This window comes from Ahaetulla prasina, chromosome 10 (assembly GCF_028640845.1).
Source record: "Ahaetulla prasina isolate Xishuangbanna chromosome 10, ASM2864084v1, whole genome shotgun sequence".
Lineage (NCBI taxonomy): Eukaryota > Metazoa > Chordata > Lepidosauria > Squamata > Colubridae > Ahaetulla > Ahaetulla prasina.
The window spans coordinates 32,917,474-32,943,360 of record NC_080548.1 but is presented as its reverse complement, the minus strand read 5'-3'; the positions used below and the strand labels follow the sequence as shown (position 1 = coordinate 32,943,360).

The 25,887-nt window shown below is 47.9% G+C and overlaps 2 protein-coding genes across 3 annotated transcripts in view; both read left to right on the top strand.

The window, feature by feature from the left end:
- Positions 1-2,036, top strand: part of SUPT5H (SPT5 homolog, DSIF elongation factor subunit) — a 30,739-nt gene extending 28,703 nt beyond the window's left edge. The window contains exons 29-30 of the mRNA XM_058196044.1: positions 845-940; positions 1,506-2,036. Coding sequence (XP_058052027.1) covers positions 845-940; positions 1,506-1,649 — 240 coding nt within the window. The 3' untranslated portion in view covers positions 1,650-2,036. The remainder of the gene's footprint in view (positions 1-844; positions 941-1,505) is intronic.
- Positions 2,037-2,974: 938 nt separating this feature from the next.
- TIMM50 (translocase of inner mitochondrial membrane 50) lies at positions 2,975-25,887 on the top strand. 2 transcript variants are annotated; one of them, XM_058196025.1, is made up of 11 exons: positions 2,975-3,254; positions 4,141-4,282; positions 4,823-4,854; positions 14,662-14,683; positions 18,504-18,562; positions 18,976-19,095; positions 19,500-19,604; positions 21,080-21,178; positions 24,071-24,227; positions 24,649-24,755; positions 25,643-25,887. In XM_058196025.1, the coding sequence occupies exons 1-11, from the start codon at positions 3,000-3,002 to the stop codon at positions 25,742-25,744; spliced, it is 1,200 nt and encodes a 399-aa protein (XP_058052008.1). In that variant the 5' UTR covers positions 2,975-2,999; the 3' UTR covers positions 25,745-25,887. The 2 variants fall into 2 exon arrangements, with proteins under 2 accessions (XP_058052008.1, XP_058052009.1); XM_058196026.1 differs by lacking the exons at positions 19,500-19,604; positions 21,080-21,178.

Sequence of the window (25,887 nt, the reverse complement as noted above, 5' to 3'; positions counted from 1 at the left end):
CAGGAAATAGACACGGGTATGAAAGGGTTGGCCAAAGAGTTGGCTCTTTTCTCCGGCAAGAGTCGAAAACAGAAAACCTAGAAAGGAAGACCTTGAGTAGAGGTGGGTCCTGTCTTTGGCTCTGGTTACTTCTTCTGAGTTGAGGGTTGGCCATTCCACTGCAGGTAGTCCTTGACTTACGGCCCCCATTGAGCCCAACATTTCCAGTGTTGAACGAGCAAGCGAAGTGAATTTTGCCACATTTTATCTTGCCATTCTTAAGCGAATCCTGCAAGTAAGTTAATAACACAGTTGTTAAGTGAATCCGGCTTCCCCATTGACCTTGCTTGTCAGAAGGTCGCAAAAGGGGATCCACGTGATCGCGGGACACTGCGACGGTCCTGAATACATGCATGACAGGGACCAAACCTCCAGATTTTGATCACGTGACTGCCAAGGTGCTAGCTACAGCGGTCATAAATGTGAAAAACAGTCATAAATCCCTTTTTTCGAGTGCTGTTGTAACTTCGAATGGTCACTAAATGAATGCTTGTAAATCGAGGACTACCTGTAATCCAGAAGGAACAATGTAGTGGCAGCTCAGGAAGATCCCAAGGAAGGCTGGCTGTATCTTAGCAACTACCCCTCGTAGGGTTCTTCCTAGTTCTGGTCCGTCTTTATGGCTGCCGTTTCATGTTGAGCAAGGAGAGGGATTGGCTCCCACACAGCCAGGGAGGGATTATTCTCTTGTCACCAGAGTTATGTCAGCTTTCCTGCGGTTGACGTTTCCAGTTTGTCACCTGGGTGCTTTTCTTCCTTTTCCCACCTCCCCTCCCATTCTTCCCTCCCTTGTTTGCCCTGCTAGGGTGGGATGTGTTCAGTCTATGTTAAGAAATGTGAAAAGGTAGTCAGCATTTCAAGCGAACACCTGGAACCTGTGACACCAGCCAAGAACGATAAGGTAGGTCAAAGCTTTCTCCACCAGGCAGCCTTCTCTGCCTGACTGTGTCTGTCTAACTTTACCATCCATCCAACTTCGTCTGTCTATCATCTGTCTAATCTAATTACCATCATCCATCCATCCACTCTATCTATCTATCTATCTATCTATCTATCTATCTATCTATCTATCTATCTATCTATCTATCTATCTATCTATCTATCTATCTATCATCTATCTATCTTATCTTATCTTTAATCCATCCATCCACCTGTCTATCTCTCTCTCTCTATCTAATCTTCCATCAATCCATCCACTCAACTTGATCTATTTATCTATCACTTATCTAATCTACCATCCAGCCATTCACTCAAATCTATCTGTCTGTCTGTCTATCTATCTATCTATCTATCTATCTATCTATCTATCTATCTATCTATCTATCTATCTATCTAATCTAATCTAATCTAATCTAATCTAATCTAATTACCTGTGGCTGCTCCTCGCTGGGTCTGCCTTTGAGTAAAACGCTCGAAGTAGCCTCACTTTTTAGCCAAGTAGTTCTGAGTTTTCTCCTCTCTTACAGGTCAAAGTCCTCTTGGGAGAAGACCGCGAAGCGACGGGGGTGTTGCTGAGCACTGATGGGGAAGACGGCATCGTCCGCATGAACCCAGAAGAGCAGCTCAGAATCGTCAACTTGCGTTTCCTGGGCAAACTTGTAGAAGCTTAGCAGGGCGGAGAACAAGAGTGGGGTGTGATTAGGGGGGCTTGGTTACGTTTTCTTCTTCCCTCTTTTTTTCACTTAGCCGGTTGCCTCCCAACCGTGCACCGTCAAGGCTTTGTACAGATTTGCTCCTGAGGAAGGTTTATTTTCTTCGCGCGTCTACGAGATTCTTCCTGCTGCCTATTTTTCCCAGCACTGTGGGTGACTGCTTGGGTGAGGGACAATCTTGCAATCGTCTTATGAAGTGACTTCAGCAGAAGAGCTGCCGCCAGTGGAGCACCATGCCCAGCTGTTTCCCAAACCCTCTTCCATAGCACTTTATGGCCTCTTCAGCACCAAAACATCCAACCTGTAAAACATCCAACTTGTTTTAATAAAACCATCTCATAAAGATTTTATATTGTGAATTCCTACTTACAGAAATCTTGAATTTGTCTATCTACCTACCTACCTTACTTACTTAGGTTAAAACCACAATTTAGGCCAAAATTTATAACAACTTACAATCAAAGCAATTAATAAATATCATTTAGATACAATAAGCGCTAACTGTGCATGCCTTGGCTCTATAGCGTGTAAAAATTGGGGGCAGCAGTTCCTGGGGTGAAATGCTCCTGATTTAGACAGGATCACCCGATCTGGTAGCAATGGTGGCGGGTGGTTTGGAGAACCGGTAGCAAAAATCCCTGCCCCGGCCAGCTGAGCCACGTGATCATAGGAGGTTTTTTTTAAAAAACTTCTAAAAGCATTTTTTTCTTCCGCTGAAAAAATGCTTTTAAAAGTTAAAAAAAAGGTTGACCGCGGCCACCTAGTCACATTACCAGCCCCCCACCAAGCCACGCCCACAGAACTGCGTTTCACCACTGGGCAGCTTTTCTTTTTTAAGGCACGTGTCTTGTTCTTCGCACGTGCTTTGCTTTGCTGTCCCTTCGGCTCTTTAACCTTGTCACTTTTCTTAAAGACCGGTAGGGAAAATAAGGTTACGCCCCTTCGCCTTCTACCCAATGGGAACTGTGGCCGCTTATTTTAATAAAAGCTTCGCGGGTTTTCTCCACGCCCCCTTGAATCACGATTGGTCGGAGAAACCTGGGTGATGTAGATCTGGCTGCTAGATTGGATACTACGACAAATCCCGCTTTTGTTATCGGATGAAGTGCTCGTAGGGGCGGGCAGTCCGGCTCAGGAAAATTGAAGTAGTGGGGGGGGGAGGAGGAGGGGGAGGAGATATCTGTTCTTTTCGCTCTCTGATTGGCCGCCTCCGTTTTCCCCAGTCGCGCCGCGCGCCGGACACCCCCGCCTTCTCGCTCCTAATTGGGCAAGCGCCGGCGCAGGCGCGAGAGGCGCCACCGAGTAAAGATGGCCGCGGTGGTGGCAGCCGCTCGTGTCCTGTCTGAGGCGGCGCTGACGGGGGGGCTGCGGGCGCTGCTGGGCGGCGGAGGTGGCGCAGGCGGCGCCGGCTGCCGGCGGTGGAAGCGGGGCGGCGCCTGGGCGCTTCCGGGTCGGACGTGGAGCTCGGGGGCTCCGCCGGGGGTCCCTCCTCAGGCGAAGGCGGCGGGGCCGGGGCTGACCGGAGCCGTCCTGAGGGAGGTGGCCCAGCAGCAGCAGAAGAAGGTGAGGGCCAGTTAGGCCAGGCCGTCGGGGGCCACAGCGACCCTCCCGTGGCGGTTGGACGGCTATCACGGGGGCCTCCGCGGGAGTCAGGTGCCGGGGACGCCGGGTTTGGGTCCCGGGCCTCGTCTGCTGGAAGCTCGGAGGGTTAGCAGTAGGTTAGAACAAGCCAGAAGTGGCAGCCCAGACGCCCACCAGCCTTACGGGGAGCTCAGAGACGGGGCTTCAGTGAGCATCAGAGTTGGCATCCCACCATTCAAAAATACAGGTAGTCCGCGACTTACAACCATTCCTTTAGTGACTGTTCAAAGCTACAGCGGCACGAAAAAAAGTGACTTTTTCCCACTTACCACCGTTGCAGCATCCTCAGGGTCACGTGACCAAAATTCAGCCACTGAGCAACATATTTACGACGGTCGCAGTCTCCCAGGTGACAAAGAAGCCACCTTTGCCGACCTTGACCAGCAGAGTCAACGGGGAAGCCAGATTCACTTTAGAACTCCACTAGGGAAAAAATGACATGACCGTTTTTCACGCTTACGACAGTTGCGGTATGGCCATGTGAAAAACGGTGATCACGTGATCAAAATTCGGACATTTGGCAACTGCCTCATATTTATGATGGTTGCAGTGATCATGAGATCACAGGATCCCCCTTTTGTAACTGATAAGCAAAGTCAATGGGGAAGCCGGATTCACTTATCAACTGTGTTACTAAATAGCTGCAGGGATTCGCTTAATGTTGACAGGAAAGGTTGTAAAATGAGCCAAAAATCACAACTGTCTCACCACCTAAAACGTTGGGCTCAACTGTGATCATAAATGGAGAACTACCAATATATGGTTGTGCCCTACCTCCATTCAGCATTTTCTCTCTCTCTCCCTCCAGTCAACGGGAGAAGAAGATGGGAAAGGCTCCAATGAACAACAAGAGAAGACAAAAAAGCAGAACCCTGCCTATACTAAGAGACTGCTGCAGATAGTAGGCCTTCTCGGAGCTGGCAACGGCGTAGCAATTATCTACATCTTTGGTAAGTCTGCTTTCAGTCTGTGATTTCATGGTACGCCCAAGATAAAATCAGCACCAGTCAATGCATCATATCGAAGCTCTCTTCTCTGGTTTATGATCAGTACCACAATCTGAATTGTTGCAGTTGTACCAGGCCTCTGCATAATATCTTCCTGTTACAGTGTTTGTGTTGATGGAGGTTTCTGTTCTGTTTCTGTTTGAAATGAAAATATACATGACAGTGCTCTGAAGGTGAAGAGTTGAATAGTTTATTGCCAAGGTAGTTGTTTCAGGTCTTTTAAGATACTGGGTTGGGTCCTCTTTGTTGGCATTAGTGATTCTTTGGTCAGCCCGGAAGATTGATTGATGGGAAGAATTGTGTGTTGTTTTATTTCTCTAGCCTAAATCTTGTTCCGTTACTGTTGGGAAGTGTGATGAGATGAGGTCCTCAAGATTCATATGCACGTCTCCCCAGGCTATTAAAGGGCTCCCTATTCCTCATTGTTGATAAATATTTCTCATTTTTTCACTCACTCGGTCACCCTCTCTCTTTTTCCGGCAGGTCGTAATTCAGTGGATGAAAATGGTGCGAAGGTAGGATGCTTTATTATTTAAAACAGGGGTCACCAAACTTGGGAACTTTAAGACTTGTGGACTTGAACTCCCAGAGGTTTGGAGACCCCTGATCTAAAAGAAGTTTTCTTGTTAACTAGGTGGCTGCCACTAGGGGTCGTTCAGTGTTCAAAAGATGCTGGGCAGTCTAAAGTCAGACGTTGTAGCCTGTTTTATCAGAAGCAGAGAAACGATTAATTTGAGCTCCAAATAAATTTAGTGTCAGTAAAAACTGATTAGGAAAAGCAAGTGATGTAATATGATGAAAGCCAGCATCACAAGGATTATATGTCCCTGTAGAGAAGACCTTGGCAACTTTAAGACTTGTGGACCCCAACTCCCAGAATTCCCAGCATGCGTTGGCTGGGGAATTCTGGAAGTTGAAGTCCACAGAACTTAAAGTTGCCAAGGTTGGACACCCCTGCTCTAGAGAAAAACTACTTTGCATGCAAGCTTCCAAAATAGCAGTCATCTGTTTTTCATTGTGGTGGTTGGTCCTTTAGATGGCAGCAGCCCTGAAAGGCCACTTAGACTGAGAATGGAAGTTTTTCAAGATCACCAAGAGACCTTGATTAGACTTGAGCCTACTTATTCCATGTTGACATCCAGCATTCTAGCTCTGGCCTTGTGCAGTGAGGTGGCAGAAATTGCTGAGCTCCAAAAATAACCAACTCACACTCCCAGCCTCAAATCTTCCCCCTCAGCAGTTCTAGCAGGACTTCGCAGTTGCAAAAAAAAAAAAAAAAAAAGGAGGTTGTGTGAGCCGTGACTCTCTTAGTGGCAGGTTTGCAATGTTCCAGTTTTGTTACAGGTAGTTGTTGACTTAAAACCATTTGTTTAGCAACCATACAAAGTTACAATGGCACTGAAAAACGTGACTGACGGTGACAAGCAGGAATAACTATTTGAAGCACTTGTCAACCAGCGTGTATTTACAAGGGTTATACCATGGGGGGGGAGGGTTTCACGTGATCACCATGTGCCTTAACTACCAGACCAAACTGCTACTCTTATACTTTCCTGAACAGTGTGTTATGATTTGTTCCTCGTTTTTGTTGTTTTTATTCTCCCCACTAGCAAATACTCATGCCTCCTTTTACAAAATCTCTCTAGGGATGCTCTGTTCCTCCTCATCCTGATTCTGAACAAAATATGTGCAACTTGCAGAATAGCCAGTCAAACTTGGAACAGGGGAAAACGCTTCTCTTTCACAGAGTACAGAATGTAATCCAGGCCAGATTCCCAAATCCCTTTTGTGTCACCGAGACAATATTTGGGTGGCGATTTCCTGTGACACGATGACTCAGCCCTCAGCCTAGGACAGGCCATGGGGAAAAGTCTGAAGCCAAGTTCCCACAGATGTTTTGTGGTCCTGATTACAGCAGGCACATGTTGCCAGGAATGTGTGAAAGGAGTCCTGGCTGATGGGCGCTTGATGTACCTGTTGTAGGGGGGGGACTAAGAGGGAAGGGGCTGCTCATCAGGGGAGTGCTACACATTTGCTAATGAGGCTGTATTTGCTTGAGAAAGTTTCTTTCAGGCTTCCAACATTTTGTCCAGATGTAGGGTTTGTACTTTCATTGGTGAATTTCAGGGAAACAATATCCTTAGCCTTTTGTTCAGCACTATAGATGGAAAGAGGGCTGTAGTATGCTTGTATATTCTGCATTATTCAATATTTTTTTTAATCTAACAAAATCTTAGATCAGTAGTGACTCTGTGGGGGTTTTTTGTGTTCATTATCCTTTCCATCTTTCACCTGATCCAGTCTAGTTTCTTATCAACATTATTGAAACACACACACACACACACAAAAATACCACAATAGATTCAGCATGTGTGCATAAAAGTCCTCCCTACCCCCTCAGCAACAATTACATACAAAATATTGCAGCCTAAATCTGTATGCATTGTTTTAGTTATAAAAGGTATTTATTGTTGATCAGGGAAATGCAGGCAGCTTCTGCAGTTGTACAGTGTTTCTGCATTTTAATTTTGTGATCTGCCTTCCCTATTTATTTCCCTAAGTTGGCGCTTTCTAAATTTGTTTGGGGTGACAGCATCTGGATTCTGCAGCCGGCACACTTATCTTACAGGAGTCATTTTTTAATTGTTGATTCCTAAAGAGATGCTCTCCCTTCATGTGAATTGCAAGCCACGTGGATGAGGAAGGATTCTTTTGATCTGTAGCACAAGTCCCAAGTGCCCTTGAGGAAACAAGGCGTGAATTGCTAGTGGCCTTACACATCCCTGAGGCATTTTGAACGGCAGACTTAAAATACACCCACCACTATCCCCAACACCTCTTTTAAGGCCCCGATTTCCTGATTGCCTTTCTCTTTGAAGTTAGAAGCTGCAGTTCTTCACCTTGTTGTAAACAACAACCTGAATTATCGTGTGAAGTGAGGACATCATACTGCACTATCCCAGAGGAAGAGAGGGCTTCTTAAATCACCCTGGGCGAATGACCCTCCTCTTCACCCCCAGCCCCCATCAGTCATCCAAACCCGAACACGTTCCTTTCATGCTACTCCTGGGCCTTGGTTTCTTCTCACCGTTATGGGCTTTGGGTCAGCTTATGGCCGGCACATGCCATCTGCTTTGGGTTGTTTGCACTAACAAGCACAATTCCGGCACAATTGGCAACTGTCTGAGAAGTCTCTGTTGCGAGGAAGCAGGTTGGAGCACAGAGCCCCTGGCTTAGCTTTTTCCCCTTGAATGCAGGCAAAGGGAAGTTCGTTTGATATACTTATTATTCTGACAAAAAATGTTTTCCCCACCAATCTTGTGAAGTGGGTCGGGCTGAGAGTGAGGGACTGGCCTGGAGTCACCCAGCCAGCTTCCATGGCTGAGGCGGGACTTGAACTCACCATCACCTGGTGATTGGCACAAAGTCGCCCAACCAGCTTTCATAACTAAGGCACAGGACTTGATCTTACTTTCTCTCGCTTTCTAGCCTGGTGCCTTAACTACCCTCATGTTGTGGTGTCCCATCCCATTATCAATGAATAGTCACAAATGTTTGGCCTTTAAGTGGACTTCCCCCCCCCACCCCCGCCTTTAAAAATCAGGTTTTAGGAAGGGAGACCTGTGTCATAACCTATGTCACCATTATATTTTGGATAATTAGTAGATGTATGGTAAGAGCTCAATTCCCCTAGAATTATCTTATTACTATGAGAGATAATTACCCTACAGTGTTGGCTAAAGTAAATAAAGAACTTACATAAACTTTTCTCTTATAGAAGAGGATGTAAAATATTCTATTCCATTGGTAGATTCCATTGGCTGGATGTGTATAAATTTGTCTCAAACCTGAGCCCCTCTTTTGGGGGGAACCCAAAAGACAGGATGTCTAGCATTCTTACAAATGGCCTTGCTTTGAAGTAGCTCCCTGCCCCTTTCCATCCTGCTCTGGGGCCATAATAAGACCCCTTTGGTTTTGCTAATGACCCTTTCGTAGGCTGCCTGTCGCATTCATGTGAATGACCACAGTGAGGCGTGATGGCAAATGTGCCTGGTCTGAAGACCCGGCTGGCACACTTCACGACTTTCTGCAAGTCGCATGGCATCGCCTGGGCGCAGGGGGACCCTTTCCGTCTAGGCCCATCTCGGCCTAAGTGGCTGTAAAAGAGGCTCAGGCTTTGATCTTTCTTTCTTTCCCACACTTTTCTTCGGCTTCCATGTCCTGAGAAGTGTGGATCCACTCAAAGAGGCTTCTTGATCTTTTTTTATTACAAATTTCCTTTCTCACTCTTCCCATTTGCATTGATCTTCCAGCCTCGGTCTTGGAAACAAAATGTTGGCAACTTCTGAAAAGCTTTGCTCAGGGCAGTGTAAGTGAGCCACCCTGGGAAAGAAGTAACAGTTGGGAAAATCCTGAAGAACCTTCTGCTTCTTGGTACCCTCATTGCCTCCTTGATAGTGTTCTCAAGGAGAGAAGCAACCTAGAATTAAGGAGAAACTTCCTAACAATTGGGACAATTAACCAGTGGAATGGCTTGCCACCAGAAGTTGTAGGTGCTTCATCCCTGGAGGTCTTTAAGAAGAGACTGGAGAGCCACCTGTCTGAAATGGTATAGGATCTCCTGCTTGATCAGGGGACTGGACTAGAAGACCTCCATGGTCCCTTCCAGCTCAATTCTGATTCTGATTCTGTTTTGCATAGGGACCTCAGCGATGTGTTGCTGGCTCTTTCTTTTAGTTGGGGATGGCATTTTGGAACCTCATGTCCCCCCTGGTTGTTGGAGAAGACTCTTGAAGGTCCCCTGGTCTTCAAGAGATCCAATCAGTCAATCCAAAAGGAAACCAACCCTGGCTGTCCTTTGGAAGGATAGATCCTGAAGCTGAAGCTCAAATACTTTGGCCACCAAGTCAGAAAAGAGGACTCCTTGAAAAAGACCTTGATATTGGGAAAGATGGAAGGCAAAATGAGAAGGGGACGGCAGAGGAGGAGACGGTTAGAACGTGGATTTGGGCAAACTCTGGGAGGCAGTGGAGGTCAGGGAGGTCTGCGGTCCATGGTTTGCAAAGAGTTGAACACGACTTAGCAACCATCACCATGAAATCCTTTTTTCGCCCTCTTAGAAACTCTTGTGTTCAAGAGTCTGTTTCGTTTACCAGATATGGTCCTCTGGAGGGAGGACTGCAGTGTCTAAGACGTGTAGATGTCCCAGCCCTTCCTCTCAAGGTGGTGCCGTTGAGCTTCAAAATTCTGACTGAAATGTTGGTAGAAAGCAGAGGATTACGTTCCCTCGAAATTAAAGCAGATTTGCCAGGGATATTCACCTTACACCCGGCTGCCTCCCTCCTGAATTCAGCCAGGCCCCTCTGGGCTTCCCAATCCACGTATCCCTGGGAAACCATTTTATCCGGTTGGGTCCTGTGTGGTCCTTAGGAGGGCAGTGGGCACAGACGGTGCCGTTGCTTCCAGGGCCCCCTATTTGCAGTTGAAATGCTTCTCGGCTGCATGGAATCCTTTGCTGGCCGTGGTCCAGGCTCCGTGCACTGATCCTGCATTCCAGACACATGGCCACGGGGAAGCTGCCACGGTCATAAGTGTGAAAAACGGTCCCAAGTCCCTTTTTTCAGTGCCCCCTAAACAAATGGTTGTAAGTCGAGGAATCCCTGCATGGTTCTTTGGGGAGACTTTCTGGCTTGAGACCAGCAGAGAAATCAGGAATCTTAAATTCTCACCCAATCGAGTGCCCCGGTTTTCCTTGAGATGGCATCTCTTTAGCCACTCGACATTTCCTCCGGTTAACAAGTTTGCAGATGAATCCAACAATTGACATGGTCAGTTGGGTAAATCTGGCAGTGGTGGCTGGATTTGGTTAAGGAGGGTGGGAGGGGAAGAGACCCCCAGGCAGCTGCCATTGTGTGGTAGGACACTGCCTGTTCTCCATTGTCAGCCTCAGTTTCCTGCCCTGTCAAGTTGACGCTCCGTTGCCTGGAACAAAGCAGATCAGGCCTCGGGTTCTTACTGGAGCGTTTTACAGTCTCTCTGGCTTGGCCTCTTCCTTCCGCCTCGCTTTACATAATCCCAAATTTTACGGCCAAAGAAGTAAAACAGAACAATGGCTCATGAGCTGGCGTGTGTCCCTCAGCCAGGGATTAGCTTGGTTTCACGCGGCCTTCGGTCCAGGAGCATTTGGAAAGGTAGAACCCGAGATGATTAAAGCCATTGCCCTGTCTTTTTGTAAAAAGTATCCGCCACAGGACTGATCCTGGCCCTGTCGGGGTTGGAGCAGAGGAGTTTTCGAACCCATCGGGAATTTCTTGAAAGGGTTTTGCAGTTTAAGCCAACAGCTGCTTTCCTTCTGCACCTGTAGCTGAAAAGAATCAACTTCTTGCTGTCCTGGTAGGATGGCTCTGTATTCACGCACTCATGCACGATCAGATGGGGTGTGGGGGGGGGACCATTGTTGTTTTAAGATCTATTAAGACCTATTGTCACTTTGTCTGGGTGATTCTTTGGGGCTCAAACAGCTGGTGCTTTCAAAAACAGGCAGAGTTGAAAGGCTGCATTGGCCAGCGAGTCTCCTCTGGGGCGGGGGGGGGGGGAGAGCTGGTTCAGCCTTATTTCAGAATATTAGAGCGGGATCATTTTGACCCAAAGAAGACAGACTTTGCAAAGCTGAAAGGCAGCACCCTCCGAGTTGGCTGCGGGCAGATTGAATTTGTACTTGCGCAGTGCTGCTTAACAAACCGGCCACCCCTCCGTTCTCTTTTTTCCCTTTTGGTTCTCGCCTCCTTTGAATCAGAATCAAATCGTGCCACGCTCAGTTGTAAAATACTAAAGTTGTTAAGGGTAGGGCGAGAACGTGAAAAACCTTTGCAGTGTTTGAAATCAGTTAAAAAAAATGGGGGATCCAGGCCTGTTATAAAAAGAGCTGCCCATTTTTTTAAAAAAAATCTTGTGCCTCTTCTTCCTGTTCCCCCACTTGTTCATTCCTCTTGGGCAGGGGTCTCCAAGCTTGGCAACTTTAAGATTTGTGGACTTCAACTCCCAGAATTCCCCAGCCAGCACAGCACAGCTATGAGTTGAAGTTCACAAGTCTTAAAGTTGCCGGCTGGGAAATTCTGGGAGTTGAAGTCCATAAGTCTTAAACTTGCCAAGATTGGTGAGCCCTGCTTTTGGTCCCCCAGTTTTGGTGGGGCTGAGTTTTGCAGGTGCTGATCCTCAGAAGGGGTCCCCTATAGTGGGATCGCACCCACGTCCCACCTTGCAACAACAAGATTGGCTCCCTGCTCCTGGCTTTCCGTAAGCCTTTTGAAACTTGAATTGTTTGGGACGGCCCGGGAAGAATGGAATGACGTCATCCCTTTATTACGGTGGCTGTTGTTTGCTTGCTTTCATTTTGCCATTTTTAGTTGTATATTTTTGATGACTGGGATTTGGTTGCTGGCCATATAGGTGCCATTAACCATTAGGCTCTGGTGGTAAAAAATCCAAACTACCTCTGTTTCGGCAGCTTTTGAACCTTTGGGGATTTGAGACTGGAATTCTTGAGCGGCTCTTATTCTTAGCCTTAAGTTTTAATCTGAACAAAATCAGCCTTCAGTTTAAGGCAGGCTAGGAAAAAGAAGTGATATTGAATAGAATAGAGCTGGAAGGGACCTTGGAGGTCTTCTAGTCCAGCAGTCTCAAGCAGGAGAACCTGTACCATTTGTCTGGTTTCTTCTTAAAAACCTCCAGCGATGGAGTGCCCATGATTTCTGGTGGCAGGCTGTTCCACTGGTGAATTATCCTATCAGGAAATTCCTCTTTCCTTCCAGGTGGCTTCTCTCCTTGAGTAGTTTCCATTAGGCTTCGTCTCAAGGCTAATGAAGTTGAAGGAGGCACCTAGAACGAGCATTACCCTGTCAAAGCTGCTTTGATTCTGGAGGGTCTGGGGCCGAGGGGCCTGCATGATCTCCACTTGCTGGCTGGGGAAAGAGCTGCTCCCTACCCCTTTATTTACTACAACCATCCAGTCTGGAGGTGTGAAGGCCATTTGGCTGGTGCACCAAAATTCATGGCTTGGCCAAACACCCAAGGTTTGTTTTTTTTTACGTCGCAAAAGGGGTCGCTTGCTTCTCAGAGAAGATGGCTAAGGTCTCTTGCTCTGACTGGACGTGTCCTTGTTCCTTCCCCAGGGCCTCTTGTGAGGGTGTTCAGTGAAGGATTCTACTCAGCGAAATCCTTGTTGTCCCTTTGGCAGATTGTGAAGCCCTTCAAGGCTCCGAGCTACAACGCTCACAGTTGCCCCTCACCTTGCTCTTCAGAGGGGCTGCTCAGGAGCACCCTGTCACCTGCCTGACATCCGAACTCACCTGGACAAACTTTTTTTCCCCCCAGAGCATTCAGTTCAGGTAGTCCTCAGTTTATGGCCAGTGAAACATCAGTCAAGTAAATTTTGCCCCTTTTTACACCCTTTCTTGCCAGAGTTGTTAAGTGAACCTGGCTTCTCCATTGATTCTGCTGGTCAGAAGGTGGCAAAAGTGGATCACATGACCCCTGAGACATTGCAACCGTCATAAATATGAGTCAGTTGCCAAGCACTCAGATTTTGATCTCATGACCACAGGGATGCTGCGACAGTCATAAGTGTGAAAAACAGTCATGAGTCACTTTTTTCAGTGCCGTTGTGACTTTGAACTATCATTAAATGAACTGTTGTAAGTTGAGGACTACCTGTACAGTAACTGCAGGAGCACTGGAGCAAGGATTCTGTGGATTTCAACTCCCAGAAGCTACGCTGGCTGGGGGATTCTGGGAGTTGAAGTCCACAAATCTTAAAAGTGGCCAAGTTTGGATGCCTCTGCCTTAAAGTTTTATTCCCTCTCTTTATGCATTCACACATTCATTCATCTGTTTCCAAAGAGTCCTGGAGAACAAACAAACAAAAGATCATCTCTCTTGTTGTGAATTCCTGTGTTCCACCAAGGCATTGTTTTCCTCTACCCACTCCGTGTCTGAGTCTCCATCATATCCTGAGTTTCTTTTCTTTTCTTTTTCTTTCCTTTGAATTAAAAGTTCCTGCTTCTGGAATGGCACTGGGCATGGGAGGAAAATTATCCCCAAATTAACCATGTCCTTCCACCGCCCATCTTCCTTCCTGCCATCTGTTTTGACCTGGTCGGTCTTCCGCTGACCTTCTTTGCCTGACCAGTCTGACCTCAGAGTCACAGCCCGATGCTGCCCCCAGGAACGTTTTGTAAACACGAAAGAAAGAAAGAAAATGAATCAATCGTAGCAGCTCCCGGCCTGCCTCGCTCAACCCTAAGCCAGTCTTTCCCAACTGAGTTGCCTTATGGGGTGGTGAGCACATCTGGAGGTGCCACATTGGTTGGAGAAGGCAGCTGCAGAGCCAGTTTGGTTTAGTGGTGAAGGCACCAGGCTAGAAAGTAGGAGGCAGGGAGTTTTAGTCCAGCCTTAGGCATGAAAGCCAGCTGGGTGACTTTGGACCAATCACTAGGAGATGGAGAGTTATTTATTATTTTTTATTATTTATTAAATTTTTATACCGCCCTTCTCCCGAAGGACTCAGGGCGCTGTACAGCCAAAGATAAAAAACACAAAAATGTACAATTAAAACGACAATTTAAAACCGAACATATTAGAAAAAATGGCCACATTTAAAAGTTTAAAATTTAAAATTATAAACCATATAATGATAAAACCCCAGTTAAAATTTAAAATATTAAAAATATTAAAAATATTATGCCAGTCCCGCTTGAATAAATAAATGCGTTTTCAGTTTACGGCGAAAGTTCTAGTCCCACTTGAGGCACAAAGGCTGGCTGGGTGACTTTGGGCCAGTCATTTGGAGGCTGTGAGTTCTAGCCCCACCTTAGGCATGAAAGCCAGCTGGATGACTTTGGGCCAATTATCAGGAGACGGTGACTTCTAGTCCTGCCTGAGCTATGGAAGCCGGCTAGGTGCCTTTGGGCTAGTCACCAGGTCTTACCTTAGTCATGAAAACCAGTTGGGTAACCTGGCCAGTTCCCCTCTCTCAGCCCAGCCCGCTTCCAAGAGTTGTTATAGTGGAGAAAAGAGGAGAAGGAAGGAGAATTTGTTATGTTCACCTCCTTGAATTATTTGTAAAAATAAAGGTGGGATACAAATAAACAGGTTGTTCCCCCCTCCTAGCCCCCGTTTTGGGATATGCAGTGAACCCTTGGAATCAAAATAAACACACCGTTTTCTCTCAAAAGAACCTTTGGGGACAACTATGACCTGGATGACTGAGAATCTCCACAGATGTATTGTTTTCTCTCTCTCTCTCTCTCTCTCTTTTTTTCCAGATTCCTGATGAATTTGATGACGGTAAGTAGACAAGACCGGGGTTTTGAAAATTTCCTTGACGGGCTCCTATCAACAGGCTGATTTGAGGGTCAAGAATGGGAGCGAAGGGATTGCAGAAGTAAATCTGGAGTTGCCACTCTTTTCCAAGGAAAACACAACTGGAATGTTTACCGCATGTTATTTGCAGTTGTGGAATTTAGTATCCTGGCTGCCTTTCTTGAGAGCAAAAAGAGAAATTATTTTCAGCTAATCAGTACGTTTCACTATCTAAGCCCCTAGGTTGGGTCCGGCCTCGGCTGAATTGCACTAGAAACTACTCTGTGAAGGGATTAAGCTCTTTGAACCAGAAGCTGGGTCGCTGCAGCTGTGACCTGGTGCCCTCAGCTCTTAATCACCTTTTCAAAAAGCGAATAACCGGAATCGTTTTCCCTTTGCCATCGGCTGCCCAGCGAGGGGGTTTCTGCTCCCCAACCCAGCGGGCCTGTTTTCAAAAGTAGGCAGTGGGGAAGAACTTTGCAGGACAGGAAGCCAACCTCCCAGTGCTCCCTTCCTCAGACCATCTAGGCCGGGTCTCCCCCTCCTCCTCCCTCCTTGCCTGCCCTTGCACAGAGCTGGAGGCCAACGTCCCTGGTGCTCAGATAATGGGGAAGAAGGAAGACCTTGGAGGGGGGCAGGGGGGCTAAAGCGTGTCTCTTTGATGAGAGAGGCAGCTGGGGAAGCCGGTTTGGAGTCTTTGGGTTGCTTCTGAGGTTGCCTGATCAGCCCCACGTGTGGGGTTGTTCTGAGCCCCAAACATTCTTCTTTGCTTTGCTTTAAAGCAGGGCTCTCCCAACTTGGCAACTTTAAGACTTGTGGACTTCACCTCCCAGAATCCCTCAGCCAGTCACAGGAGTCTTAAAGTTGCCAACTTGGGAGAGCCCTGCTTTATAAGATAGTCCAGTCTGGTGCCCCCCTAGATAAGAATTCTGGCAGCTGGAGTCCAGCCATCTAAGAGGCCCCAAGGTTGAGGATCGCCAAGCTCACAAATCTCATCGGTTGACTTCAGAGTTGGTTAGAGCTGAGCAGTATCAAAGTTGAATTATAGAACTGTAGAGTTGGAAGGGACCTCGGAGGTCTTGTAGTCCAACCCCCTGCTCAAGGCAGGAGCCTTGTTCCATGCCAGTCAAATGGTGGCCCAGCCTATTCATGTAAACGATGTAGGCCCCACAGCTTCTGAAGGGAAGACGTTCGGCTGTTTCATTGTTCTCGCTCTCTCTGGAAGTTTCTCCTTCTAGATCACATCTCTCTCTGTTAAGCTTCCATCCGTTATTTCTCGTTGTAATTATATTAATAGTATAAAGGGAATGGCTCGTTTCATAATTCCAAATTCCCAGTTGGAATTTCAGTTTCCCCAAAACATGGTGCCTGCTGCAAAATTTAAGGAAGAGTCCAATCTAGGTTGGTCATCAGGACGCAGGGAACTTCAGAGAGAAGTTCTCTTTAATGATGGGCTCCTGCACGAGTCTGAAAGCTCAGAAGACAAGAACCAGTGACCGACCCAGCTTGGATCCTGCAACGATCCTGGGAGCTGAACATTGGCCTTCATTCTTAAGGAAGAGGTGTTGCATTCTGAGCTTTGGGAACAGAACGGGGGTGTGGGTGTCTGGAGGAGGTGGGAGGCAGGAGCCGCCATGTGGGCCAGATGGAACCAAAGCAGATTGTGGTGGAACGCTTCGGACAAGAGTGGGGAGGGGAGTCCTGGGGCGGATGGGGGAGGCGCAAAAGGTGGCCTTCCCCCCCTCCTTTTACCCAGGCATATGTGCTGACTGATTAAAAGGCATAGCCTCATTGTTGCCCCCCCCCCCACATACATTTCCTCCTTCTCCTCCCCCCCCCCCATTTCCTTCCTTCCAGATTTTCAGTTAACTCATCCCTCCTTGGTGGAAAAAAACTGCACACATGGTGGGGAACCCCATTTTGTTTAACAGTATCTGGCCCTGCTCTTGTCAGCCTCTCTCCTCTCTTTACCTTCCTGGATTGTTTAATTGACAGAGGCTTGCAGGGAGGAATGAAAGAATCCCTCCTTACCCAAGCTGGGAAGTGATTTAGCTTTTCCTGCAAAAGTCCCATTTAGTCAGAATAGAGCTGGAAGGGACCTTGGAGGTCTTCTAGTCCAACCCCTATACCATTTCAGACAGGTGGCTGTCCAGCCTTTTCTTAAAAACCTCCAGTGATGAAGCGTGATATGATAACAGTGTTCCAGGATTTGAGGGGCTGCCACAAAGAAGAGGGGGGTCAACCTATTCTCCAAAGCACCAGAAGGCAGGACAAGACACAATGGATGGAAACTAATCAAGGAGAGAAGCAACCTGGAACTAAGGAGAAAGTTCCTAAAACGTGAGAACAATTAACCAGTGGAACAGCTTCCCTCCAGAAGTTGTGGGGGCTCCAATGCTGGAGGCTTTTAAGAAGAGACTGGACAGCCACCTGTTGGAAACAGTGGAGGGCCTCTTGCTTGAGCAAGGCCTTGGACTAGAAGACCTCCAAGGCCCCTTCCAGTTCTGTTCTGATTGGTTCCTGTCAGCGCAATATTTGGGGTGGGGGGAGCAACAGGGTGCCTCCTCTTCCCGGGATTCCACTATGGCACCCTCCAGTTGACAGGAATCCTTGCCCCGCCCGCCAGTTCCTCGCCCTCCAGCCCAGCTGCTCTGCTTCCATTACCATAACAATGTGCCCCAAATTACACCCCATTCAACAGGCCTGCCTTTGATTGATTAACTTAGAGCTTCTGTTTGAATAACCCTGGCGGCTAAAATGGGAAAGCTGTAATCTCAGAGGGATAGTTAACAGGGCTGGTGGGGAGGCTGCGGTCTTGCTCACACGCTCTTTCTTCCCCAGCCTGACCTCTCCTTAAGCAAGCTGGTCCTCGGAGAATCCCTTGTATGTTTGTGAGGGGGGGGGGACAGTGCTGCAGCCCCACATATGTTCCAGCAACATCAGATGGTTGGGAGGGGGGAGAGGCCCGGATTATAAAGAGTCCGTGTTCAGCTCAAGAACTATAATCGTACCCAAATGTACTTCTTTCTTCTTCTTTTTGTCCTTCTGGGGACTCACAGGTAGTCCTCGACTTATGACCATAATTGGGAGCGTTATTTCCTTTGCTAAGCAAAGCCGGTGTTAAGTATGTCGGTCCTGATTTTACAACCTTTTTCCCACGGTTGTTAAGCGAAATGCTGCAGTTTAAGTGGACCAAGCAGTCATTAAACGAATCCGGCTTCCCGCCTTGCCTTGGCTTCTCAGGGATGGTCACAAATGGTGATCACACAACTCCAGGATGCTACAACTGTTGTTTAATGCATATCAGTTGCCAAGCCCCTGAATTTTGGTCACATGACCACAGGGATGCTGCAATAGTCGTAAATACGAGAACTGGTCATAAGTCACTTTTTTTTAGCAGCACCCTTATAACTTGGAATGGCCACTAAAAGAATAGTTGTAAGTCCAGGACCACCTGTGTTTTATTCCACTATTCCACAAGCATAAAGTTCGATGGTTGGAAGTAACTTTAAATACAGCAGCTCCCTCATTCCCTGCCCAGAAAAGTAGAAATTGTACTGCCGGTTTTTGTGGGCATTAAAATAGATTTCTTCTGGCCTTGAACTGCAGTTCACAGGACTGGAACCGGCTTCGGTTGTACATGCCAGCACCCAGAAGCGCAAGGCGTGTCAGACTGGGTGCATGTCAAGTTCTATGGAGGCGTTTAATCTGCAGAATAAGAGGGCTCTGGGACCCGGGTTCCATCAGGCAAAAGCGAGATGCTCTCCCTGGTTCTGCAGCGTTCTTTCTTCCATTTGGCTTACAGATGTGGTGATCATTCAACAGCTGCGAAGGTCGTACAAGTATTTCAAAGATTATAGTCAGGTGAGTGTCCTGTTTCATCTGTTTTGGGACAGGGGTGTCCAAACTCAGCCGCTTTAAGACTTGTGGAATTCAACTCCAAGCTGGGGGATTCTGGGAGTTGAAGTCCACAGGTCTTAAAATGGCCAAGATTAGACAGCATTGTTTTTAGAATCTTTTCACAATTCTCCCAAATGGAAAAACTGCACCAAAATGAGTTTATATCCTAGTTGGCTTTAAAGCTTTCTGGTCTCCTATCCAATCTCCTACCCAATATTATACAAATATAATCAATCAATCAATCAATCCAGGTGAATTTTCCCCCCTTGATCCAAACCAGGGATAAAAACATAGCACCACCACACACCCCTTCCCATTCTCCACCCCCCCAAACCCGTTCTGTATCTTGGCCTCATGTCCTCAGTTTCTTTTTCCAGATGATCATGGAGCCCACCAGCCCTAAGTTGCTGCCAGATCCCTTGAAGGAACCGTATTATCAGCCACCTTACACCCTGGTCATTGAACTCACCGATGTCCTGTTGCACCCTGAATGGTCGGTCTGTATCCTTTCCAGGAATTGGGGATGGGGGCAGCATGTTCCCCTCAGAGCCAGGGGGCAGGATGGACACTTAGTTGCCACCCTGACCCACCTATCAACAATTGGAGTTGTGTGGGGTCCTTGGTGCTCTCTGAGCTTGGTGCTTTTCTTGCAGACGTTTCATTACCAAACTAGGGAACATCATCAGGGTTAGGAGGAAGTGGGCTAATTTTACCTAGTTTGATAATGAAACACCTGCAAGAAAAGCACCAGAATATCTGCCAGGACTGATGGGGGTTAGTTGATAATTGTCCTTTCTGCCTAGCTGCTGTTAGCGTTCTCTCAAGGTCTCTCTCCTCTCCCTCTCCCTCTCTCTCTCCCTCCCTCTCTCTCTCTCCCTCTCTCTCTCTGTCCTGTCCTCAGTTAGTGACTGGCTGGCGCTTCAAAAAAAGGCCGGGCATCGACAACCTCTTCCAGCAGTTGGCTCCTCTCTACGAAATTGTCATTTTCACCTCGGAGACGGGCATGGTGAGTGCTCCAGGGATGGGCCCTGCCAGCTGGCCAAGCGGTTTGGGAGGTAGAGTGCTCGGCTCCTCTTTTCTCCCCCATTTTAAAAGGGCTTTGAGTATGCAGAATGAACCTGTCCCCTTTTATTGAAATAAATTCCATCATTTATTTTTAAATTAAGCCCTGAATTGATTCTTTTAGCTCAGGAGCCTCCAAACTGGGCAACTTTAGGACTTGGGGACTTTTAACTCCCAGAATCCTGGCTGCCTGGGGGGTTCTGGGAGTTGATGTCCCAAAGTCTTAAAGTTGGCCACTTTGGAGGTCCCTGCTTTAGCTAAAACTGCCTTATGGTCTCAGCTGCTGCTGGACTAGCAAACGCTGTTCCAGCCATTGCTGAGCTGAGATTTGTGCCCGGCTGAGGGAACTGGACGTGGATGTTCCAGCAAAGGAATGGAAGGGCGATCCAGCTTGTTGCAGGCCGGCCTGGACTTTGTGTCCAATGCCCATGCTGGCCACACAGATGCAGAGTGACCGCAGGGGATAACCTTAGACCATGTCGGGCCATGGAGAGAGGGGGAGAGGGAGGGGCAGCTTAGCACAGCTGGTTAGCCCTGGCCCTCTCTTCCCTTCCACGCTCTTCCTTTCTCACGCTTGAGTGGTGGCAGTGGGGTCTCTCCCAGGGAGCGTGTGCCATGGCTCATTTGAATGTGAATGGCCCACTCTCTGCGCTGAACCATTGCTGTGCTAATTGAGTGGGCCTGTCTTTGGGGAGAAAGCAGCACCCCAGTCTTCACCCCAAGGTCAGGAACCGCTCAGGAAAAAGGCTGCCAGTATCTGCCTTCTGGGCACTTAGTTAACTCAGGGGATCCAGCTAGGTTGAAACCAGAGCTGCGGCCCTAAAACGGGCAGGCACAGTGTCAAAAGTCACAACTGCTCCTTGCTTAAGGACTCTGTTCACCCCTCAGGAAAAAGTACATACTTATCTTATTCTGAATAATCTAGGAATATGTTATATGTTCTAAGAATATCTTAAATATTCTAAGCCTACAGATAGTCCTCAACTTAACGACTACAATTGAGCTTGACAAATATCTGAGAAATTGTAAAAACATCTTAGTTATTCTAAGTGTTCATAGATATTCTGCTCAGGGCTGCCACTTTTCAGCCAATGTGGGTGAATATTGTCACCTGTGTGATCACCGTATCTCCCCCTTGATATCTTCCGCTTGACTTAATCTATTCTTATTTATTTATTAAACTTATATGCCGCCCGTCTCACTGTTAAGCGACTGTGATCCATCCTTTCTAAGAAGGAAGGCACAGAGTTGGCTGTGCACCCTCCGAAGGGGTTTCCTGAGAGCGCACAGAGAGTCAGATCACTTTTAACATCCTTCAATTGGAGCCGATGCTGCTTGTGACACCTCGACATCTTTTAAAGCCCCCTTAGAATTATTCTGGGCCGGTCATTTCCTTCTGCCTTCTCTCCCCTCTCCCAGACAGCTTTCCCCCTCATCGACAGCGTGGATCCCCACGGCTTCATCTCCTATCGGCTCTTCCGAGACGCCACTCGCTACATGGATGGCCACCATGTGAAGGTAGGGCTGCAGCCTGGTTGGGAGGGGCCCAGGGATCCTTTGTAGTGGCTTTAGAGCCACACCTGAGGAGGCCAAAGGATACCTGTAAAACAAATGGGCACCTTGAAAAAAAGATTGTACCTGGGAAACAACGATATGCAAAGCTTCGTTGTGACCCCCAAACCACAACTGCCCTTCCTGTTTCTTTGCCTTTTGGTTGCTTTTGGGATTGTAATTCTGGTTTTGGATGTGCTGTAAATTCTCCAGATGTATCACAGCACAGCAGTCCTCAACCACAGTGTGGCCAAAATTTCTATTGCTAAGCAAGACAGGTGTTATACTGGTTTTTGCCCATTTTCACGCTTCCTTAGCACAATTCTTAAGTGACTCACAAGATGGCTTTGTCTTGCTGTTTGAATAATACACAGGAACACAAGTAATTGTGTATTAGCATCCTTGAGAATTTGTTTATTTGTTTATTTGTATTCCACAGCGAACATATCCAACACAATGTCATAACGCCTATTTTGCCACAATAATAACCTTGTGAGGTGGATTGGGCTGAGAGAGAGGGACTGGCCCTAAGTCATCCAATTGTCTTTCATGCCTAAACCAGGACAAGAACTCACCATCTCCTGGCTCAAATCACCCAGCCGACTTTCATGCATAACGCAAGACTAGAACTCACCATCTCCTGGTGATTGTCCCAAAGTCACTTAGCCAGTTTTCATGCCTAAGGCAGGACTAGAACTCACCTTCTCCCACTTTCTAGCCTGGCACCTTAACCACGAGACCAAACTGGTTGACTAGGTCCAACTCAGCTGGACCGTCTCCCAAAGGCACAATTGGAGGATTTGCTTCCGCTGAGTCCCACCAACAGCGGTTGCCTCCAAACCTCCCTGAGGACTCCGGGCCTTTACCCTTTGGGGCCTCCTTCCCCTGCCGTGGGCCCACTCTTGGCATCCCAGAATGCCTCTTCCCTCAACGACCCTCTGGATGAGGCCGCAGTCTGAGCGAGCAGCTGCCTTGGCCACGTGCTCCACTGGCCAAGTCCCCTGGGCCGGCTGTCCACAATAGAAGGAGGATGGCTTAGCTGGAGGGGGGGAGGCAAAGCTGCCTTCTGTCCGTCTTCTGTGCTGCCTCCCCCCTCCCCATCACCTCCCATCTGCTGCTGGTGGGGGGCCTTCTCCCTATCTTAATTGTTTGGATTCTTCCCCCCCCCCTCCCCAAGTGAGCATTGTGGGGCAGAGTGGGGAGGTTTTCTCTTCTTGGGGGAAGCAGCCTCACTCTTGGGCGGTTGCATTAAAGATGGAAAAAGACGGAAAACTCACTTGAGCCCAAATGCTCCAGGATCTGGGGGGGGGGGGGAATTCTTGAAATAAGCCAGCCGGGCTTCTTACTTCTTTTCCTTTCCTTCCCTTCCCTTCTCTTTTCCTTTTTCCTCTCTTCTCCTCTCCTCTCCTCTTCTCCCAGCCAGGGTATATCCTACATATTAAATGTTAAGTTTATTTGATCACTTTTTTCTGGGGTTTTTTTTTTTTGTACACTATTTTTTTTTCTTTCTTTTTTTGTTGTTGTTAGTGTTAAATGCATGCTTTTGTTTTGTTTGTTCATTTTTCTGTTTTGCATTTTATCTTTTGATAAAATGATAAGTAATATAAAAGGAACAAGCCAGCCAGGCAATTAAACATAGCTTGAAAGAAGTCATTTTTCATTGTGCGGAGGGGGGGGGGGCGGGGGGAAGCAGATTTCTTCCCAGTTCCTTTGTGTTTGTCCTGAAAATAGATTTGGAAGCCAGAGCAATTGTTTGGAAAACCAAGTCTGCTCTAATCCAGCAAGGCAACCAAAGCGAACGAAAAGGAAAAAAAACCCCACAGAAAATTAGTTGATTGAACAACTTAATGACTAACTTCCAATTACTTATCACTGTGAGGAATCTGTCGTTTATTATTTTTATTTCCTAAGAGCATGGGACTTTGGAGTGTTTTGTACATGAAAAAGTCGACACTGCTGCTTTGAAAGGCAGTTTTCATTATTTATTTTAAAGCTCCTCCCAACCAAGCGGACTCTGAGAGTGATACTAGGATTTTTTAAAAGGTCATTTTAACCTAGCGGCTGCCTCCGGTCCAAAGAACCTCAATCACATCAGCCAGGAGTCTCAACATGAAAAATACTGCATAGAATTTCCCCGAATTGTCCTCCTTGGAAACGAGGCAGGAGGAGAAATGGTGGGAGGATGTGGGAATTTCCCTGCCAGGAACATGGAAGGACGGATTCCCTTCGAATGCCCTTGGGCCACACGGAAAGGAAGGAGGGGGCAGCTCCCCTTGTTTGCTCAGCCAGCTGGACTTCCCCCCCCCAAAGCGCTGGAAGAGCCCCAGAGGGCCCCGGGGCTGGCTAGCACCCTAAAAGCCCCCTCATCCCAGCCTTTTATTTAATTTTCCCAGTCACTTTAACTTGCCTTTACACTTTCAGTTGTGTATTCCCTGTTTATGCTTTGATATTTTATCTGTACAGCACCCAGAGTCCCTCTGTGCAGGAGGTGGGCGGTTTTAAAAGTAGAGCTATAGATAGATGAGAGAGAGAGAGAGAGAGATCAGTTTTGCTGGCTGGGTAATTCTGGGAGTTGAAGTCCACTCATCTTAAAGTTACCAAGGTTGGTTGGTTGGTTGAAAGATGGTGGATAGACAGAGACAGACAACCTGTTGATTGAATGGATACATACATACATACATATAGAGAGAAGATGGATGGAATGGATGGATGGATGGTGGACAGACGGAGAAGACATGAAGATTGATTCATCAGATAGATGGATGGATGGTCAGATGGATGAATGGATGGAAAGAGGGATGGATGGAGAGATGGTCAAAAGGTCCGAGGTCCCACCTGCCGGTCTCCTTGCTCCCCCAGGACATCTCCTGCCTGAACAGGGACCCAGCCAAGGTGGTGGTGGTGGATTGCAAGAAGGAGGCCTTCCGCCTGCAGCCCTTCAACGGCCTGGCCCTCAAGAAGTGGGACGGGAACTCAGATGACCGCACCCTCTTTGATCTGTCAGCCTTCCTCAAAAGTGAGCCCGGGGCAAAACACAAACTTTGGATGTAGTTATAGGAATGTCTAGCATTTGTCAGGTTGGAAAATAAAAAAAATATGAGGTAGTTATTTTATTTTGTATTTTACTGCCCTGAAAAAAATTGGAAATGGACACCACCACCACCCTTTTCCCCCCTCCCTATTTCCCTATCTTTACTTCCACTTACATTTTATATTGTGATAACCTTTCGCAAAGCAAGCAGAGGCCTCGGTTTCAAGGAAACCAGCAGACGAGCCAGAAGTGACCCTCACCCCCCACCCTGAGCCGTCTCCCTTCCCAGCTCTTTTTCCCAGAATCCCGGTACGGATGGCAGAGGGTGGTAATGGAGGAGGCTTGTGCCTTGGAGGAAGAAAGCCAGGCTCTTGGGTTGGTCATCTGTGGTTCTTCTCGCCTGCAGCCATCGCCATGAGCGGAGTGGAAGATGTTCGCTCCGTGCTGGAGAACTATTCCTTGGAAGAAGATCCACTGGAGGCTTTCAAACGCAGGCAGTCCCAGCTGGAGCAGGTGAGAGTGAGGAGGGGGAAGGGGGGGAATCGCGGGATGTCCTTTGCTTACAGCCACAATTCACAAGGGGTCCTTGGTGGTCTCTGAGCGAGTTTGCTTTCTTGCAGACGTTTCCATTACCCAACTAGGTAACATCATCAGTGTTAGAGGAGAGTGGGGTTTGTGGGGAGGAGGAGAAAGGGAGGAGGGCTATGGGGTCCTTGGTGGCTTATTTTCTTGCACACATTTCGTTACCCAAACTATGAAATGGTCTGCAAGAAAACAAGCCAGCTTAGAGACCACCAAGGACCCCTCATGTCAGCTCTGAGCTACAAAGATTCTCCTTCATTAAAACTACAGTTCAGCCCAAACTTTCTGTCACTAACTAAGATGGTTGCTAAGTGAGTTGCTTCTCACCTTGTGACCTTTTTCCCACTGCTGCTAACTGAATCCCTGCAGCTCTTAAGTGAATCATGCAGTCATTAAGTGAATCCGGCTTTCCCACCAACTTGGCTTGTTGGAAGACTGCTGAGAAGGTCGCAAAAGGGGGATCACATGACCCCAAGACCGGGTAGCCCTCACGAGCGCATGCCAGTTGCCAAGCGTCCGAATTTTGATCACGTGACCCTGGGGATACTGCAGCGGTCCTAACTCTGAAAAACGGTCATGAGCCACTTTTTCCAGGGCCGTCATAACTTTGAACGGTCGCTTAACAAATGGTGCTCAGTCAAGGGCTCCCTGTACGGTGCCGGCTAGGAATTCTAGGAGTTGAAGTCCACGGGTCTTAAAGGTTGGACACGTCTGGTTTAATCCCTCTGGGTGGGGAGAGGGCTGCCATGGCTTCCGAGACCCCCGGGTGGGCTGAGAAGGGGGCTGACGGCAGTGCCGGTGTCTGTGCCCCTTCCCAGGAGGAACAGCAGCGCCTCTCCGACCTGACCCAGCACAAGAAGCAGCAGCTCTTCCTGGGCTCCCTGGCCAGCCGGCTGTGGCCTCGCTCCAAGCAGCAGTGACCCCGGGCCCCCTCCGGACCAGCCGCCCCCATCCACGAATGGACTTCTCAGCTGTTCCTGGCCCTCGGAGCCCCGGCCTGATGGGGAGGGGCCTTCTCGGTGAGGCTGCAGCAGGAGGGGCACAGACTTCAGCCCAACCTGGA

What these genes read in the sequence shown, in the direction of transcription:
- TIMM50 (XM_058196025.1), top strand. Translation starts at nt 3,000, where the DNA reads ATGGCCGCGGTGGTGGCAGCCGCTCGTGTCCTGTCTGAGGCGGCGCTG. An exon ending in AGCAATTATCTACATCTTTG is followed by an intron (nt 4,283 to 4,822) that starts GTAAGTCTGCTT and finishes TTTTTCCGGCAG; the next exon opens with GTCGTAATTCAGTGGATGAA. An exon ending in TCTGTCAGCCTTCCTCAAAA is followed by an intron (nt 24,228 to 24,648) that starts GTGAGCCCGGGG and finishes TCTCGCCTGCAG; the next exon opens with CCATCGCCATGAGCGGAGTG.